At 39.8% G+C, this 19,948-nt stretch overlaps 1 protein-coding gene across 2 annotated transcripts in view; it reads right to left on the bottom strand.

Annotated features, from left to right (window-relative positions):
- Positions 1–19,948, bottom strand: part of EGFL6 (EGF like domain multiple 6) — a 65,621-nt gene that overhangs the window by 13,581 nt on the left and 32,092 nt on the right. For both annotated transcript variants that reach the window (XM_017968758.4, XM_017968759.4), the window contains exons 4-9: positions 18,279–18,398; positions 15,246–15,365; positions 12,134–12,268; positions 10,202–10,324; positions 1,374–1,700; positions 90–170 (exon numbers count right to left, since the gene is read on the bottom strand). In XM_017968758.4, coding sequence (XP_017824247.2) covers positions 90–170; positions 1,374–1,700; positions 10,202–10,324; positions 12,134–12,268; positions 15,246–15,365; positions 18,279–18,398 — 906 coding nt within the window. The remainder of the gene's footprint in view (positions 1–89; positions 171–1,373; positions 1,701–10,201; positions 10,325–12,133; positions 12,269–15,245; positions 15,366–18,278; positions 18,399–19,948) is intronic.

Below are 19,948 nucleotides of genomic sequence, written 5' to 3'. Positions count from 1 at the left end.
ATTCATAAACAATCATCTCACTGTATGAAGAAATGAAAATGACATGGACGACGTGAAAGAGCATACACTTGGGAGAAAGTGTTATTTACCTTTGTGTTCTAGTTTGGAAGTTAGCGCTTTTCTCTGGAGCAGAACCAGACCAAATTCACCTGCTTCATTCACCTTAGGGGCTAATAAAGAATACTTGGTCAGTTAAGAAAAACACTTAAAGCCCACATGCTCAGAAGGTATGCATCAAATGACCAAACAAAGAAGGTTAAATCATGTATTCTAATTATAGAATATATTAGAGCAGTGTTTCTCTAACATTTCCAAATGATTTACATTGGATCCAGTTTCCTCATCTAGAACGTCTTTTCCAGATAATCCCTTGAGTGAACTAAGCATCTATACTGTTGATACATCCCTTCTTACCAAGTTTTGGAAACATGCTCTTTCTTTCTTTCTTTCTTTCTTTCTTTCTTTCTTTCTTTCTTTCTTTCTTTCTTTCTTTCTTTCTTCTTTCTTTCTTTCCTTTCTTTGTTTCCTTCTTTATTTTTTTTTTTTTTGAGATTTTAACTCTCTATTAAGGCAGAGAATGTCACTGGATGCTAGTTCTTGGAGGGGTAGGCCTGTGTCTACTTTTCCTTTGGTTAGATCCAACTGGCATTTGTATATATGACCACCAGTCACAGAGCCAAGACTAGATAAGGCAAAATATAGAAGGAGCAACAAATGCCCAGTCAAAATGAATGGGAAAGTCTCAGTGTGGAGATGCAGGGTGGGTTAATATGGAAACCATCCTGGGGGACTGAGCCTTATGGTGGGTTCTATACAGCAACCAGTGAAAAAGGAGTATGGGAGTTCTCTAGTTCACATAGAAAACTTAAGCTCCACTATAAAATTTATCCTCCTACATTTGTCGATTTTGGCTTTTAAAATTATAACCACACAACTGTGAGGTTCCATTTTCTTAGGCTACGCCTGTCAAAGTGCCTTCAAGGAGTGAAAAGGTAGAGCTTAGCAGATCCACGCAGTGAGCCTCTCGCTGATTTGGGGGCATGCATTGTGGAGAGCTGGGCAGCCAAACCACTGCAATTGTAGGACAAGCGGGCTTCCTTGGCTGAAAGTGAGAATGGAAGGTCTCTGTCTAATAGGAAGCCTCCCAGTTAGGGGAACAGGACTTCCTTTCCTTGGTTCCTAGCACAGCAGGTTTGATTGGGTGTCTGTAGAAGTTGTTTGTTTCTAGACCTTACAGAGAATACTGCTTCTCAAGACTTAAGGCCCAACCCATTTTACTTAAGCTGTAAAACTGGCTTTTTGTCTTCTTCTATTTACCAGGAGAAATTGCAAATCATTTTTCATAAAACATACAAAATAAAAGTAACACTCACAAAACACATCTCCTCGCAGGCTTCGCTCCTGTTCTATGTCATTCTTCAGGGCTTTCTCTTCTCTTTTCTTCTCTGCAAACCCCTCTTTCATTCTCTCTTCATTCCCTTTTTTATCTCCATGAGAGTTCCCACCTCTGGAAATACTCTCTTCATGGTTGAAGGGTTGCAAGTTTGCCTTGTGGGTAGGAGTCCTGGTGGGTTCTGGGGTGACATTTTTAATTTGTACCTTCTTTTTCATGCTGCTTTTGTGAGCAAACAACTTCTTGATTCTGTCTTTGATGGTACCAGGTGCTCTGAGGACTTCCTGCCCAGAATTTTCAGGGATAGCTAAAACAAATAAGAGGCAAGATGTTCCAAATTGGCTGATAATTACCCACAAAAATGGAGCATTTAAAAAGTGTAATAAGTGAATGCTTCCAAAATGAACCCACATGAGGCTCTACCATTTGATATTAGGAAGAACTATGTTTGTATCTGTTTTAAGCAGATCAGTGTTATGGTAGTTACTTAATTATCTTTTGTTTTGCTTCAGAGACTACTTTAGTGAAACACCTACTGCTATCCAGTTGGGCTACAGATCCCAAAGACATGGATTTGCCTGGGTCTTCTAATATTTCTGCTTTCATTCTGGTATTCTCCAAAACTGGTATTTTCCTGGTAGCCTTATAGATTTGTCCAAATTTGATGTTCAAAGATTAAAGCTACAGCATTAGTTTGAACCACATAAGTTGTTAATAATGAGTCACTTGTGACCTACAAAAATGGTGACTTACAGTTCAATATACACATACTCAACTTTCTTTCCCCTCCTTTCTCTCCCCCTTTTCACCTCAGTCAACCATTATCTAAAGTTAAATGATTTTATTTATTAAACATTTCAGAGAGGCTTCTATAGTTATTTTTCATTTACTATTTCTCACTGCAAAAGTAAATTACTTTAAAAATATACCTCTAGATCAATTGTTCCTAACCTTCAGTGGACTAATGACCCTTGGAGGAAAGAGTGTCGAACTCAAGAGGTCGAAAGAGTTCATTTAGTCAGGGACTCTTGTCTTGTAGATGAGGCAACTAGGTATTAAGTTGACTTGCCCAAAGTCACTCATCTAACTAGGGACAGAGCTAAGATTTGGGAATAGAACATATGAATGACTCTTTTTCTTTTCTTTTCTTTTTTTTTTTTTTTTAATATTTGAGACAGAGTTTCGCTCTTGTTGCCCAGGCTGGAATACAGTGAAATGATACTGGCTCACTGCAACCTTTCCCTCCCAGGATCAAGCGATTCTCCTGCCTCAGCCTCCTAAGTAGCTGGGATTACAGGTGCATGCTACCATACCAGGCTTATTTTTGTATTTTTAGTAGAGACAGGGTTTTGCCATGTTGGCCAGGCTGGTCTCAAACTCCTGACCTCAGGTAATCCGCCCACCTTGGCTTCCCAAAGTGTTGGGATTACAGGCATGAGCCACTGCACTTGGCCACCAATGACTCTTTTTCAAGTCCTATTTCTATGATAGATTGGTTCCTGCTTTAAGATTAAGGTTACTTTTCTCTAGACTGGTTCAAATTCCTTGAGGTCTATAATTCAAAGATATATGCCTCCTTTTCAGGGATATATTAATGATAATTCAGAATATCCAACTGATATAAAAAGTAATTTTTTAAAAATTAAAAACACTGATCTTTAAAATCAAACATATTGCCTCACTATAAAATATCTAGGTATGTACTAATCTACGAATAAGCAAGAAAGGGTCTAATAACACCTCAATCAATTCACCTAATTCTATTATTTAGAAATAGTTTAGAGGAAAATGGAACAAGGAAGGAGACATTAATTTTGATGCCTAAAAAGAGTACTATAAAAAATTAGACTGGGATTTTATTACGGTATTTTTTTTGGCAATATATTTTGTTAATTGCATTTTAGGTTTTGGGGTACATGTGAAGAACATGCAAGGTTGTTGCATAGGTACACATGTGGCAGTGTGATTTGCTGCCTTCCTCCCCATCACCTATATCTAGCATTTCTCCCCATGCTATCTCTCCCCAACTCCCCACCCCCCACTGTCCCTCCCCTATTTCCCCCGACAGACCCCAGTGTGTAGTGCTCCCCTCCCTGTGTCCATGTGTTCTCATTGTTCAACACCTGCCTCTTGGCAATGTTTTAACCTCTTCTGCTTTATTCCTTCTCCATCATTTGGGTGATTCAATCTATATCAAAGTCGTAGGAAAAAAACCAAAGAGGAGTCCACAATAGTTGGGGTAACCAACAGGGGAAAGAAAAATGCTTTGAAAATATATATGCTCTAAATACATTGTTTTTACTTTGGAATCAAAAGAGCAACATCTTTATTTTCAGTGAAATATTCTAGTTATTTATCATTGTGACAGCTTTACTATAGGTATGAAACCAACAAGTAATGGATCATTACTCATTTTCCTGACCTTCAGATGGCCTGTTTCAGCTACTTTGTCAGAGGTTGCTTGTTAAGTTATGACCATAATGTGTGATTATATATAGAACTTCCTCTGGAGGCCCCACTGTAATTCTGTCCATGGTTACCAGCATCTTTCCCAGTACCCAGCAAGAAAAATTAACAGGAAACGCCTATTCTCTGTAAATTTCCTTTTTGCAATCAGTAACATAAAACTAAAGACCTTTCATAAATAATGAGGAAAGCGTTTCAACCCACACCAGGCAGACCTAAACATCTGCTTTCAGTTTCTGCTTTGAAGTTCAAATGTTCCTATCGAGAAGAAACAAAAACCAAAACATCATAACCTAGATAGTGTCGACAATTTCATTCTATTAGTATGTAAAGAGAAAGCTGGACAAGGATAAAAATGCACTTTAATGATATGCATATGCATAAGTAGATTTGGATTTATTTAGTTATTGCTGCTTTAAATTTGACATTATGATGGTTTTCTGTTAAAAACTTATTGATTATTACATCATCTTTTTGAGAATATAAAAATGTGGGAGGGGCTAGGTGCAGTGGCTCAGCCTGTAATCCCAGAACTTTGGGAGGCTGAGGCAGGTGGATAACTTGAGGTCGGGAGTCCGAGACCAGCCTGGCCAACATAGTGAAACCCTGTCTCTATGAAAAATACAAAAGTTAGCTGGGTGTGGTGGCGGGTGCCTGTAATCCCAGCTACTAGGGAGGCAGAGGCAGGAGAATTGCTTGAACCCAGGAGGCAGACATTGCAATGAGCCAAGATCATGCCACTACTCTCCAGCCAGGGCAACAGAGTGAGACTCTGTCTCAAAAAAATAAAAAATGTGGAGGGAGTTGCAGTAGGAGGGTCTTCGGCACATTTGGGGAACTCAGATATAAAACTTAAGTATTTCAAAGTTTTCAGGTTCACAGGCCAGTTTTTTGTAAAGTTGACAATTTCTCTTGGTAGGGATTTGAGACTTCTCCAAATACCCATGTTGTCAAACACTTCAACCAACATGAAAACCCTAATTTTAATTTCATATCTTTGGGATAAAACTTTACAGAAGATCACTCTTAAGTGAGAATATCTTACCCAGGAGGACCATGACTGACATTCACTCAACTGTCTGGGAGGAGAAAAGTTCTACTAATGTGGGCTTTAGACACAGTCCTGGGAGGAGGAACTTAACCACAGATGAGGAATGTATTCCAGCATGGGATCCAGGAAATAGGAAGGGGCTAGGATGGAACAAAAGGTGAGCCAACAGAATCTGCTGGGGAGGGCAAACTTTTTGAGCTCTCCATCATAAAGGATTAACTAATTGGTCATGAACACGCCTGCCCTGTGTTTAAGCACATAATCCTGAAGCCCAGTTTCCTGAGTTTGATTCCTAGCTCTGACATCTTCTAGGCATAGGTCCTCAAATGAAAAATTAACTTATATTTGCCTCAGTCTCTCCATTTATAAAGTTTGGATAAGAATAGGGTTTTTTCTGGGAGGCTTACCTGGGTGAGCACACATCGATTGCTAAGATTAGTGTTGGCATGTACTCAACATGTGTGCTGTTATTTTTAGCTTTCATCACCAGAATGTTTAACATCTTCTCCTGAGTTAGAAAAATCCCCAGACCATACCTCCAAATTTCTAATGCTTATAGTTGAAGAAAAAATGGGGACGGCCTGGTTGTACCAAAGCCCATATTCTTGAATACACACTATATAAACTGAATTAAGACATAAGCATATTTTTAATGACTAAACAAGCTGCTTTTCAATAGAAATAATTGTCGAATTTTGGTAAGGAGGGCTTTGTGACTATTATTCTTACTCTTAGTACATGCTTATTAAGCATTTCATATATTCTGGGCTGGTACTAAACCCTTTAGATGGATGTTTACTTATTCTGTATGAATAAATTTAATCATCAAAGCAATATTAAGGGCTAGATACTATCATCTCTATTTTTCAGGTGTGGAAACTGAAGTACTGAAAGGTTAAATAATCTGTTATCAGTCCGAAGGTAGCAGGCTAGGGAGCCAGCAATCAAGCTAAGGCAATGATTCCAGAAGCAAGTGACAGTTTCCTTTCCTAATTGGCTGTTACTCCCCAAACTGGGTATTATCTGGCATTTGGTTTTCTGAGAATGAGGTGTAGCTGCTGTCAAATCAAGACCAAATTATCTGCAGCATATTATTAATACTCGTATGAGAACAATAAAACATACACATCTACATTTAGCGTGCTTCTTCCTTTAGGTATAGAGAGTGGTTTAAGCTAATCTAACTCTTTTTCCATATTGTGATATAAAGTCTGAACTTTTCAAAACAATGAACTTAATAAAAGTTGCTACATCATTATATATATATATATATATATATATATACTTAATGTAGACAGAGTCTTGTTGTGTTGCCCAGTCTGGAGTGCAGTGACACTATCTCAGCTCACTGCAATCTCTGCCTCCTGGGTTCAAGCAATTCTCCTACCTCAACGTCCTGAGTAGCTAGGACTACATGCACATGCCATCATGCCAGGCTAATTTTTTGTATTTTAGTAGAGACAGGGTTTCACCCTCTTTCCCAGACTGGTCTCGAACTCCGGAGCTCAGGCAATCAGCCTGCCTCAGCCTCCGAAAGTGCTAGGATAACAGGCATGAGCCACTGCACCCAGCCTATGCCCTATATTATTCAATAGCAATTTATGTGCATACAAATGTATTTTGCAATATAACATTTTATAATACTAAATGCTAACTAGATGCAATTCTCTCATTTTTGTTTTTATGACTCTTGTGTGTATATAAGAGTGGATTTTGGAGTATCCTTTAAGCAATGAGTGTTAAGGCTTTGTTAAGATGAATTTTTGACAGTGACATAGCTGTTTATTTTATGGAGAATTAAAGGAAAATGAAAAGGTTTAGACAAGTAATAGAGTGAATGACCCAAAGATAGTTTTCTTCTTTAAATAAGCATTCCAATGAAAGACTAAAGAAATAATTTAGCTGCAGAATGGACAACAAAATGCATAATTTTCAGATATTTAATAGAACAGTGTAATGATTTTGAGGTTTCAAAGAATAAAGACAAATTTCTTTTATCCTAAAATAAAGTTGGATGGTCCAAGAAAAACAGACATTTTCTTGACACAAGAAATGTTTGTGTTGATGTGGGATTTACAATTTCAAAGCACTGGGTTACATTCTAGAAACCTAATTGCATGTTTAAAAGTGTCACCTTCATTTTAAGATTAATAATACATTGTGGTTTCAAGGGGATCAAATGACGAGGAAGAAAGATGGCTCCAGGTTTACTCTGGGCCTTCGATTCTTATGCCTAGAGATAGGAGAGTGAGTATGTGGGGGTGAGTTGCCCACTTAGTGAAACAGATGTTTTCCTGAGGTGTCTTTTTTTTATATGCACAGCATTTTTGCATTTATCTTTGTGAAATTTCAGAGTGTGTGGCCTTTAACAAACAGCTGATTGAAATGACACTAATAACAATCACAGCTAACTTTAATGAGCATCTACTATGTGTTCCTGCTAAACTAAGCTCTCTGCCTGTATTAGCTCACTTAAACCTCACAATGAACCTCTATGAGACATATTTGTTTTAGTGTGGGTTTCTCCAAACAGAGCCCGAGACACGGATTTGGGTGCAGATGGCTTATTTGGAAGGTGATTCCAGGAGACAGAAACTGGGGAGAGGAGACAGTGAGACAGGAAGAGAGATGCGCCAAAAGATGGTGCTTAGATGGACAGGTAATCACTGTGGGTAATTGGGGCTCAGTCCTGCTGGGGATATCTGGAAGCCAATGCAGAGCACACCTCAGAACTGTCCCACCCTGTGAAGTGGAAGCTGGAGTATTTATCCAGACTCCTGTCAGAGAGAGAGCACAGCTACAGATACACATACAACTGTCTACTCTGCCTTGGGAGGATTAGCGAGCTCCAAGAAACTGTGGCCTGGCCCATTACAAGAACCCACCACAGTACTACCACAAACCCCATTTTGAATAGGAGGAAACTGAGCTTAGAGAGTTAAGAAATTTGCTAAAGGTCACAGCCAGCATGGGGCAGAGCTAAGATTTAAATTCAGGCCTTCTCAACCTGGAATGTACATGTTCAAATTTGGTGGCATCAAGGAGATTTGATCATGGGTCCCTTGAGCACTCATCCAATATGGAAAGCTGATTTATCCCGTCTCTTCTCTGGGGACCTCCCAAGGTTATGGCGTCCTTCCCCACAACCTACCTATGCACAGCCCTGCATGGGCAGCCAATCTCTCTCTCTCTGAATCAAGTTTCAGAAGGACATCATCGGATATTTCTATTTAGAGGGATAGAAACCATGGCATCCAGTTGCTGGACACTAAGTGGTCATTTAATCCCATCTCCAGCCCAATGCAGGAATCCGTTTCAGAGCCCTCAGCCTGCAAACCAGGGGCAGTGGAATGTCCTTACTCCATGGGGTTCCCTGCTCCACTCCAAAGTACCTAGCAGCCATGTTTAAGAGAGAATGTAACCACCTGCTGGACTTAGTTTGCTTGGGAAAGCCACTTTTAGTTCATATTTCTTAAAATATTTACAGGCGCAATTTATGCTTTTCCATACTATATTTCCCAGACCAAATGCTGCCCTGTTCTTTTGGCAGTTCTTCACAGAATTTGATTTCCAGAATCAGTTTCTTTGGTTATATTCTTTTGTACATGCTCTTATCCAGTGGTACTCAACAATAGCCCACTGGGGTACTGTGAGCCTTTTATGGGTGTAGCGCTAAATGTCTATCATGGTACATATGGTTTATTTTTGTATGACTGGTCAATATTCTGACAGCCATTTGCATCATTGGGAGCATTGGCCAGATGGTGGTATGAGATATGACATAGGTCAGGGTACACCTTGCAGCCACATTTATTGAACATGTGGGAACTCTGCTAAGGGGTATATAAAAGAGTTGAATCAGGACAGTCAACAAGTCTAGTCACATGATGAGCCAGTGCTAAAAGGGACATGGCCAGAGGGATAAACCTGGATGATTTTTTTTTTTTTAATTTTTTGAGATGGAGTCTTACTCTGTTGCCCAGGCTAGAGTGCAGTGGTGTGATCACTGCAATCTCTGCCTCCCAGGTTCAAGTGATTCTTGTGTCTCAGACTCCCAAGCAGTTGGGATTAAAGACCTGCACCACCATGCCTGGCTAATTTTTTTGTATTTTTAGTGGGGACAGGGTTTCACCATGTTGGCCAGGCTGGTCTTGAATTCCTCCTCAGGTGATCCACCTACTTGGGCCTCCCAAAGTGCTAGGATTACAGATGTGAGCCGTCACACCCAGCAGAACCTGGATGACTTTAAACATTGTAAGATATTGTGTACTAGGGGAGTGACTGCACTGAAATCACAGCTGCCTTGCCTTGGAAGACATTCCTGGTGTTCACCAAGATTTCTAGTTTTCTTCTCTTTTGGAGCACAAAGCAAGTTTATTATTATTTTTGTCCCTTAATGTTAGATACTTCCAAACTGAATAAATTAAGAGCTGGTGCATGATTTTCTATGCTTCTTTCTCTGCTGTGGCAAACCCTAAAGCCTTGAATTGAGACCATGGTACCATAAGATGACGGGGCCTCTGTCAGCCTGTGTCCTTAAGTGACTGTATTGAGAAGAAACCCCTGAAAAATTATCTTTGGACATATTACATGAGTGAGAAATAAACCTTTATTGTTGTTCTAGTTATTAATAGTAGTGACATTTTATTGTTAGATGGCTGGTTTATAAATTTAAAGTTTTAACATACAGTATGAAAGAATGTATCAGCAAGAACAATAGAACTCTCTGGTATATACATTAAAACAAGTGAATCTGGGCCTGAGGATGACAGACGAATTGATCATACTTATGATGATTCAGCTTCATCATATTTTGATTCGGTTGTGCATTCCGAAAAACGTCCTGATTCACTTGGTTTAAAAACCTTTGTGGTTTTAAGCCAATGATATTTTAGGTTTGCTTGTTACTGCACCATAACTCAGTCTGTCCTGATATATTTTCTCCATGTCTTTTGTCCTGAAATCTTATGTTCAGTATTTGAAGCATGTTGTGGCCAGAAAGATACTAAGCACCTTTGCTCTTCTTTAAGTTTAGTGTCTACAACTTCAGTGAGTATTGGAGATATGGTCCAATTAGCAAAGAAAAAAAGGCTGAGGCAAAGAGTTAAACTCACCACACTACACACACACACACACACACACACACAGACACACACACAGACACACACACACAGTATGAGAGTGAGAGAGAGGGAGACAAAGAAAGAAGGAAAGAAATAAAGAGAGGAAGGAGATATGGGGAGAATGCTTCGTCGGGAAGAGCTCAGACATCACGATCAAATGCTACTTACCGGAACACCGAAATCCATTGCCTTTATATCCCTGCTTACATTTACATTTGAAGGACCCTTGGGTATTGAAGCAATTGGCATGGTGGCTGCACGTATGGGAATCCATAGTACATTCGTTTATATCTAAAAAAAGAACATTCCAGTGAATAACTCTGTGGTACAGGGCTTGCTGAAAGACTGTCCCTTCCACTTGATCAACTGCAGGGCTCAGCACTAAACATCGCCGACAAACCAAGCATTGCCTGAGAACTGAGAGGTGTTCAGAACTGCAGGCACACTGGCCGGCAGCCCTGGCTTTGTTTGCTGCCTGGTATGTAGGGAGTGTGTTTGCTGCTCCCCCTCCCCCACAGCAATTTCATCTCCTGTTTATCAATGTTATTAAAATCTGCAAGATGTTTAGGTTTTTCTCTTAACTTTTTCATCTAACTTAGAACTAAATAACAATATCGAAAAATCAATTCTGTATTTGGAAGGGCTTGAAACTCCTAACAAACAAAAGACATGATCAACTAGGAACCACTGACATCATCTAACTTATAGGCACAGGCATTCTGTTCTAAGACTGCCAGGAGAAAGGGTCAGGCTGGTCTGAGCTTGTCTGCTAGGTTTAGAGGAGACAAATTGCCAAATTTCACCCCAGTGAGAGGTTCATTTGCTGTATTCTCCACCCCATTTTCTATCTATGCATTTGTAGACATATATATATACAACATATCCTGTTAGTTTTAATTTAGCCACAAAGCTGAGCTCAGATGCTAATCTTAATCACTTTTAAAGTCTCAAAGATTTGTTTCCTTTTGAAGCTTTCCATGTGGATTCCACTCTGTCCTGTGGAAACTCCCCTTAGGTATGAGGAAACAGGATTAAACTCTGTAACATAGCATCATAGGATTACAGGACTGGTTGGGTCTGCAGGAGGGCGTGGGGTCCAAGTCCCTGAGAAACATGGATTTTATGATCCTCTCTAGGATGGTTTTTGTGTTTGAGATTTGAGGGAAGAGCTGTGGAAGCTTCACAAGATGGTTCAAAACACAGCAATTGTGTGTTGCCCCAACATGATTACATAAGACATGTCCTGGGAAGCCCTGAGTATATAGGGTTGAAAGAAATCCTATTTTTTCTCAACCATTAGCCTTCCATGTCATGCATATGCCTTTGTTACACATGTGTAGAGAAATCCACAGGGAGCCCAAATTTCCCTTTCTATAGGTCAGGCCCCATCCTATAGTATATAAAGGGCAATAGGAATGCATCCAAGCATTCCCCAAATACCCCACCTCACTTGTTCATGGATGCCTGAAATCCATTCACTAAGGAACAGAACAAAATATTTATTTCACATAGATTAGGGCAATAGCTGACTGGTACCAGAATCTTATCCGAGAGCGATTTTCATGACTGTGGAAAGGGAACATTATATTTGGAGCTTGAACTATGAAAGGGCTGAAAGAGGAGAAAGGAAAGAGCATGGGCCTTCCTGTCTTTCATACATTTCTCTAAAGCCACCCCTGATGGAAACTGTTATAAACAGACCACTGAGATCAAGAATACATAGACCTTGTTATTCTTCCTTTTACCAAATATAAATACTGCTTCATCGTTCCCATTTTTAGATTTGTAACTGGAGATGGAACCAAAAACATAAAACAAAAAGCCAAGTTAAAAGGAGTCCCACCAAAATCATCTCGATAGTCATTTCCACAAGAGAGCTGTATTCCTTACTTTAAATCTTTATTGACCTAGCTTTATAATTGATGTCACTGGAATTCCCTAAATGTCAGATGTTTAAAAAAATCTTTTCCTTATTGTTAAGCTGGTCAGCTCAGCGATTGTTCAACTAATAGATTGAATTGACATCAAAATATCTGCAGAGAAGGCCCAAAGGTTTGGTGGGGACAGGAGAAAAAAGGAAAAGGTGCCATCGAATCTTACCTACACAGTCATATCGGCCACTGATATATTGCAGTTTGAAACCAACTTGACATTTGCAGTAGTAGCTTCCAAATGTGTTCACACATCTTCGATTGTAGGGACAGATGGCTTTGCCAGAGGCACATTCATCAATATCTAGGGTGTAAAACCAGAAGGTGTCAGTGATAGCAAGAAAAGTAGCCACATGCATGCATACATGCACACTCACACACACACACACACACACACACACACACACGCAGCATGCACTGTGCATGCACACGTGCAGTTTCTTTACCTGGGAAACTGGTTATAATATGGTGGTGCCAACATCATATCCTCTGGCAAGTGTTCTAGATCCCCCAGGCACAGACACAGCTCTTTACTTTATCTATTTATATTACTTTATACCTCTTTAAGAGGCATTCTCTTTCCATAATGTCATTGCCTACATTCACATCTTCTGTTAGGCCTTGGCTGTTCTTGGGCAGGGAGCATGTATCTGGCTTGGTACCTACACATTTCATGTGTGCTGAGGATTTTCCCTAGCTCAGTGAATATTGTATATTGTATAACAGATACAATTTTTGAAACTAGAGTCCGATAGTTACGCTTTAAGTAAACCAAATGTACACACTTTTACAATTTTCATTTTACAAAATAACTACTTCATTAGTAAGACTGTCCAAGGCCCCTGCAATATTGACTCACAGAAATGTGGTTGTGAAGGCATGTACTTATGCATAAATTGTGGGTCTGGTGTAATTATGTAATGATGTAATCTTAGCCATCAATAGGCATATTGTTCCTTTTCTACCATTGAGAGTCAGGTTACAGAGGGGCTGACAGCTATTCTGACCCATCCACTAAGCCTCAGGCTTGGTTTAACTTTCAGATGTCAAATCAAATAGATGGTAGGTTGTTCTTCTGAATCTGGCTTAAACATGCAAGTTGATGCTGTCTTACTATTTCCCTTGCTTTTTTTTTTTTTTTTTTTTTTTTTCTTTTGAGACAAGGCCTGGTCTGTCGCCCATGCTGGAGTGCAGCAGAACAATCATGGCTCACTACAGCCTCAAACTCCCCAGGCTCAAGTGATCCTCCCACCTCAGCCTCCTGAGTAGCTGGGATTACAAAGTATGCAACATAGTGTCTGGCTATTTTTTATTTATTTTTTGTAGAAATGGGGTCTCCCTATATTGCTCAGGCTGGTCTCAAACTCCTGAGCTCAAGTGATCCACCCACCTCAGCCTCTGGCATAGCTGGACTACAGGCACACACCATGCCTGGCTATTTTTTTTAAATTTTACTTTAGGTGTATACTACATCCAGCATTTCTCCCCATGTTATCCCTCCGCACCCTTCCCACCTGTGCCTGGCTATTTTTAACAAAAAAAATTTTTTATAGAGATGGGATCTTGCTATATTGCCCAGACTGGCCTCTTGAATTTTTCAAATAATAAACAAGTGTTGGGTTGAACAAAATTATTTTTGGCAATCATTTTCATGCACATCATCTTCCCCTTCCAATAAAAATGGCACCCAACACTCAAAGAGGTGGGTAGAAATTTAGATTCAGTTTGGTAAAGAATTAACCTTGTCATATAAGTCTTATTATACTAAAAAGTAGTAAATCCTGTGAATGTAATTAAATCTTTGATTATTCTCAAAGAATAGAGACAAAATTTTAATTTACATGTATATTTTTAAAAAGTGTTTAACTTGGATGAGTTTTCTAAATGCAGTGGTTTTTTTTTTTTACATTATATATAGTTGGATAAATAAACATCTAGCACCTTGAATGAAAAATATTTCTACTGCAGTGCAGAAGATTATGAAATTATACTGATATGTGCTTCTTTAAATCACAGAAGATTAAGAACTCTTTCAACATTCTGATTTGGTTTAGCATCCCTCATTAATGCTAAGTGCTCACTTGCTCTAAATATTATGTATATTACGTGCAATGTAATTAAGTGTTACGAATATATACAATTCAATAGTTGAACCTAACTGAAATCCACAAAGGAACCAAAGCACAAAGTGAAAAAACTGTTGCTTCAGTTGCTGAAGGTGCCCTGTGGGTGCTCCATCCATAGCTCCTCGGCACTCAGTAAGTTTCCATACTTGCCAAAGGATGCCTGCTGCACATACGACATTGTGCTTTGCTCCTGACCCAGGCTAGGCTGGGAGTGCTGGAGAGTCGTGTCCCGGAGCAGCTCCCCCATCAATGGAGGGCAGAAGTTGATGAATGAATATCCAGTACCTTCACCCCAGAGGGAAAATTCAGGGGTAGCTTCCCTCTGCCTCCCAAAGGTGACCCTAGCTCATTTAACCCGTTCATTGTATTCACCCAGCACTGGTGCCTTCCTTTCTCTGGGTTACTTCCCTACTCCTCAACCAGTGTTTCCTGGGATCACTTCCCAAATCAACTACTTGCTCAGGGTCAGCTTCTACGGAGCCCAAAACTAAGACACAAAATAAGACAAGGGAGAGCAGGAGAGGAAGGTTGTAAGCCAATGGATTTGACTAAATTCAAAGTTCCAAACAAACAATTTTTATGCTCCCTTAATTAATATGATGGACTTAATCTGCTCATTTTCTCCAGTTAAATTAATTATACTTAGTTCATACAACTTAGAGCAAGTTTTAAAGACAACATGAAATTGATTACATGCTAATGTAAATCATATAGAAGGCATATACTATTTTTAATAATGTTATACCTAAAAAATCAATAAATATAGTTTTCCAGAAAATATTAGCTAGGACCCAGAATAAAACCCAATGGTAATTAGGATCATAGTCATTAAATTACAAAATATAAGTAGGGGAATTTGTATTGGATGATAATTTAAATAAACTGTACATAGTAAATATACTAAAATTATCCTTATCCCTTTTCCACTATGGCATTAAGGCAATATAAAATAATAGAAAAATGTGCTCTTTAGCATCCCAGAATATGTCTAGGGCATATGTGGCTAAAAATATATCAGAAACAGATATAAACCTGTACTTTTAGAATTTTGCAATGTCTAGTCAAACAAGCTGATTGTGATGAATGAAAAGAGATTCAGTAAAGGGGGAGTCAAGGAAGGAGAAGGAAGAGTGGAGGTGATTCCTGCTGCTGTACCTAGACAGACTCTTCCATCTGGTGCCAGGCGGAGTCCTGAGGATGGACAAAGACACTGTGGCCCTTCTTCTGTGTCTTCACAGCCATACTGACAGTTTGTCATAGCACATGTCCTAGAGTCTGAAAAAGTAGACAAGGATTAGCCTTTCTCTCTTAAGATGATAAAAAGAGCTTACTAAGAAACTGTCACCAAATTCTGGGCCATTGAATGAAACACATTGCATGGCATTATAGGACAAGTTTCATTGTCTGAGTCCCAAATGGGGAGCCAAAAGGAATCGGTAGGGGTGGCACCTTGGTGGTCCGGGGGCTTAATCCTACTCAGGGTCTGCTTTCTTGGCCACTGCACTGAATTTGACTGTCTTTAGGCAGGGCATGCACCCCACACCCCTCAGACTGTATCACTTTCTCCACTTGCGTGTGTTCTAGCCTCTCTTTTATGAGGCCACCTGGCTGGCCTCAATAGGTTGAAATGCAACTGCTGATGGAGATTATCAACCCAAGTAATCAGTGTAAAAGAATCTACTCTGGAGATCTCTTCATACATATCTAGCCTCAGTGAGAGTCACTTAAGTACAAGACTTGGCCTTTTAGGTGACTGAACTAAAACATGTGGCAGATATAGCTGATCGGCTATCTGAAAGCCATTCTGGACTCTTTTCTCTTGTCATTCCTAGCACTGAAGTTTTCCCAACTTTCCTTCAGCAAGGAGTGGCCATATGACCAAGTGTGGCCAAAGAGATATACAAATAAATCCACTGGAGGGACTGGGGCTCCTGGAAAAGATATTAGTGCATGATAAAAAGAGACAGGCATGAAAGAGGCATTGGTTCATTGGCATCACTTGTACCCACTTAGTGTTCTCTATTTTCCATGTGTGTGTGATATCTGGAGCTGGGACAGCCATATTGTAACTATGAGGCCACACGCATGAGAGTAAAATCAATACTCTGAGGATGACAGAGACTGACTTCTTGAGCTGTTCTGGAACTGCTTGCCTCCAGCTTGTTAAGTAAATGAGACAATTTACTTGGCTTTTCTTTGGTCACTTGTTGCTAAATATAACTTATCTCACACAAATCCATTTCCATAGCAAGGGTCTGTGTAGATTAGAAAGGCAGGGGGGGCTAAGAAACTCATATGGTTCCAGTCCAGTGTCAGAACATGCCAATCATCTAGCTGTACAAAAGAGATCCAAGGAGTCAAGTGGAATCCAATCAGCATCCAGGAGAGAGGTCTAGGGCTATCTCGACCCTGAGCTATATAAATAGGGAGGCACAGGTAACCCCTAGATATATAGAAAGAGACCCAATGTATTGTAACAAACACCTACCAATGATTATATTATTCCTTTATTCTTTCTTGTTTTCTCTTTAGTTGTCTTCTTTTAAAATTAATTTTCAAAATTAACCTAATTCTATCTTTCTATCTGAGGAAAGATATCTTTTTTGGCACTGACTAGGCTTTTGTGGAATGTTTCAGAAACATCCATTAGCATATATCTTTTTCGAAATTTTAAGTGATTACTATAAAAGGCCGGATAGCAGTTCCCTTTAGGGAGGGGTGGGAGGAAGAGGTTCTGGCTGAGTTCTATTTGGTGGTGGTTACAAGTGTGCTTGCCTTATAAGAATTCATTAAACTATGCATTTGTTTCGTGTGAGTTTCTGTTCAATTTATAATAATAAAGATTTTTTTAAAAGGCCCCTCGAATGCCTGCTTTCAAATGCTTGCTTGCTAACAGAAGATCTAAGTGACTGGTGGTGTTGGGACACTTTGTCAAGAAGGAGCCTATGGAGCAGTGAGCCATGCACTAGGCAAGATTGATAATCTTGGGAAAACCCAGGATCAGCCGGGTAGTCTGTTGAACTCCGCAACTATAGGAAGCTGGCCGACGGCACAGGCTCTGGGTTTGTTGGGGGCTGTAAGGCAGAGGAAAGAAGGATGGAGAGAGAAAAGGGAAGAAGGGAAGGCAGGCAGGGAGGGTGGGTTTTCCTTTCAGTTGCCACATAAAACCTGAAAAGCCTTTCCTCTCAATAAATGAATGGATATAGACTCTCACTCTCCCACAGGACATGGGTTTTTCTTTATCACAGAGGGGCTTTTCTTTTCAGGAATGTGAGTGAGTCCGAATGTACTTCCAACAACTGTCACTAATCTTTGGGAGTGGGGCAAGGGGCGTGAGAAAGCTAGCTGGTGGGAAGAACTGTGGGAAGAACTGATGTTCCGAGAAGGAATTTAAATTTATCACCTCCCTAAAACAATCTGCTTATTTTGTTCAACATGCTTATTTTCACAAGGAAACGCAATCTATATATAGATGCAGATATAGGTATATAATTTATTTTTCCCCTAGTTTGTCTTTTTATTTATAAAGTAAGCATCCAGTGTAGGCAAATCCCTAGAGCAGGAAAGCAGATCTGTAGTTCCCAGGGGCTGGAGGAGGGGTAGTGGAGAGTGACTGGGTCCGGTTTCCTTTTGGAGTGATGAAGATGTTCTGGGATTCAATAGGGGTGATGGTTGCACAATATTGTGAATGTAGTAAAAACCATGGAATCATACACTTGAAATTCGGGTGAATTTCCTATTATTTTACCTTAACTTTTTTTTTGAGACAATGTTTCGCTCTGTCACCCAGGCAATCTTGGCTCACTACAACCTCCAACTCCCGGGTTGAAGCAATTCTCATGCCTCAGCCTTCCGAGTAGCTGAGATTACAGGTGCACTACCATGCGTGGCTAATTTTTTTATTTTTAGTAGTGACAGAGTTTCTCCATGTTGGCCAGGCTGGTCTCGAGCTCCTGACCTCAGGTGGTCCACCAACTTCAGCCTCCCAAAGTGCTGGGATTACAGGCACGAGCCATCATGCCCGGCTTTCATAATTTTTTTTTTTTAAATTAAGTGCCCCAAAACATTTTAGCTGGCAACAATATTAGAGATTTTTTAAAAAAATCACTGAAGTCAGCTTTTCCCCAAGCACCAAATGGCAAAAGCCACACCTTAAACATTGAGAGCAGCCTGATAGTTGAAACTTACTCACACACGTGGCATCTGGCATGAGCATGTGGCCACTGAGGCAAAAGCACTTGTAGCTTCCGTGTGTATTCACACATCTGTGTTGGCATGGCCGGGGGTTCATTCCACACTCATTCATGTCTGCCGGGGCATTTAGAAAACAGGGAAAGGTGAACTGAATCAGGAAATATCCAGATGGACAAGATTAGACCCCAGTCTTGGGAAAGACAACTGGGTTATCTTCCCTGAATGCCACCCCTTACACGCTTCCTCTCCTACCATCAAACTCTATTTTAAAGGATTGGCGAGAATGTGGAGAAAATGGAATAATCATACACCACGGGAAGGAATGCAAATTGGTACAACACTTTGGAAAACTGCTTAGCAGAATCTACTAAAGCTATATTTAGACATACTCATGACCTGGAAATCCCAGTCCTGGGTATATACCCAACAGAAATGTGGATTTTAGCCCACCAAAAAAACCCTACATACTAAAACGATCATAATAGCATGATACTTGATAGCCCCAAACTGGAAGTAATCCAAACACCTCCCAAAAGAATAGATAAATGACTTGTATATTCACACAATGGACTACTATACAGCAATGAAACTGAACAAAAGACAACTACAGGCAACGATGAATGAATCTCACGAACATGATATTGAGTGGAAGAAGCTGGATACAAACGTGTACATACTGTATGAGTCCATTTATATACAGTTAAAAAAACAGGCACAGCTAATCTGTGATATAAGAGGTCAAGATATGGTTCTCTCACTGGGCATGGAAGTGACTGGAAAGGGTGTGAGCGAGTCTTCTGATGGGTAAGTTTCTGGTTTTTGATCTAGATACTGGTGACACAGGCATTTAGAAAAATTCATTGAGCCATACATTTTTGATATATGCACAATTCTATGTGTATACTACTTGACAAAAAGAAATAGACAATTTATATATTTCTCCCTTTCATGCTGTCCCAAGCAGCCGATGACATAGGCTGACAGTACAGCCTCCTGTCAATTATTGTTACTTTGGGTGGCCCTGCACTGGCCAAATTACATTCCTCTAGAGGGAGCACTGGCAGACAGCTCTTAGTGGTGAAATTGAAGGACAATATTTAATCCTGAGTAAAGATGTTCACAAGATGACATTTTGGGCTAGATGATCCTGTGTTATCAATGATAAAAGAAGGGTACAAAACTCTGTGTACAGATCACTGCAAAATTTGTTTAAAAAATACACAGGAAAAGAAAAGCCTAGGAGGGTATGCTCTAAATGTGGCTAATGGTTATCTTCAGGTGGTAAGATTGAGGGTGACTTTCTTCTCTGTGCTTTTGTGTTTTCTAAAAAAAAAAAAAAAAAAAAAAAAAGTAACATTTTTATTAAAATAAAAAATGACACATAAGGAAATAAAACTTTAAAACAGATCATCTGTAGAGGATCTTGCCTTTGGAAGTGTGGTCACGTAAGGGTTTCACATCTTAACTCTACCAGGAAAGATACAGAGAGGAAAAAACAACCAAATTCTATGGAAGGCAAAAGGTCAGCATGGTAACAGATTTTTGAAAATAAGAAGGAGCTGCCCTCATCTTTGAAAAGATCTTATATGGGGATTTTCCAGCGCCCTAGCTGGACATTTGAAACCCTCTTCTCCATTGCCTATCCCCTTTGCCCTACCATCTCC

The sequence above is a fragment of the Callithrix jacchus genome, chromosome X (genome assembly GCF_049354715.1).
Source record: "Callithrix jacchus isolate 240 chromosome X, calJac240_pri, whole genome shotgun sequence".
In the NCBI taxonomy this organism is placed as follows: domain Eukaryota; kingdom Metazoa; phylum Chordata; class Mammalia; order Primates; family Cebidae; genus Callithrix; species Callithrix jacchus.
This window is presented reverse-complemented; position numbering and strand designations above follow the sequence as displayed.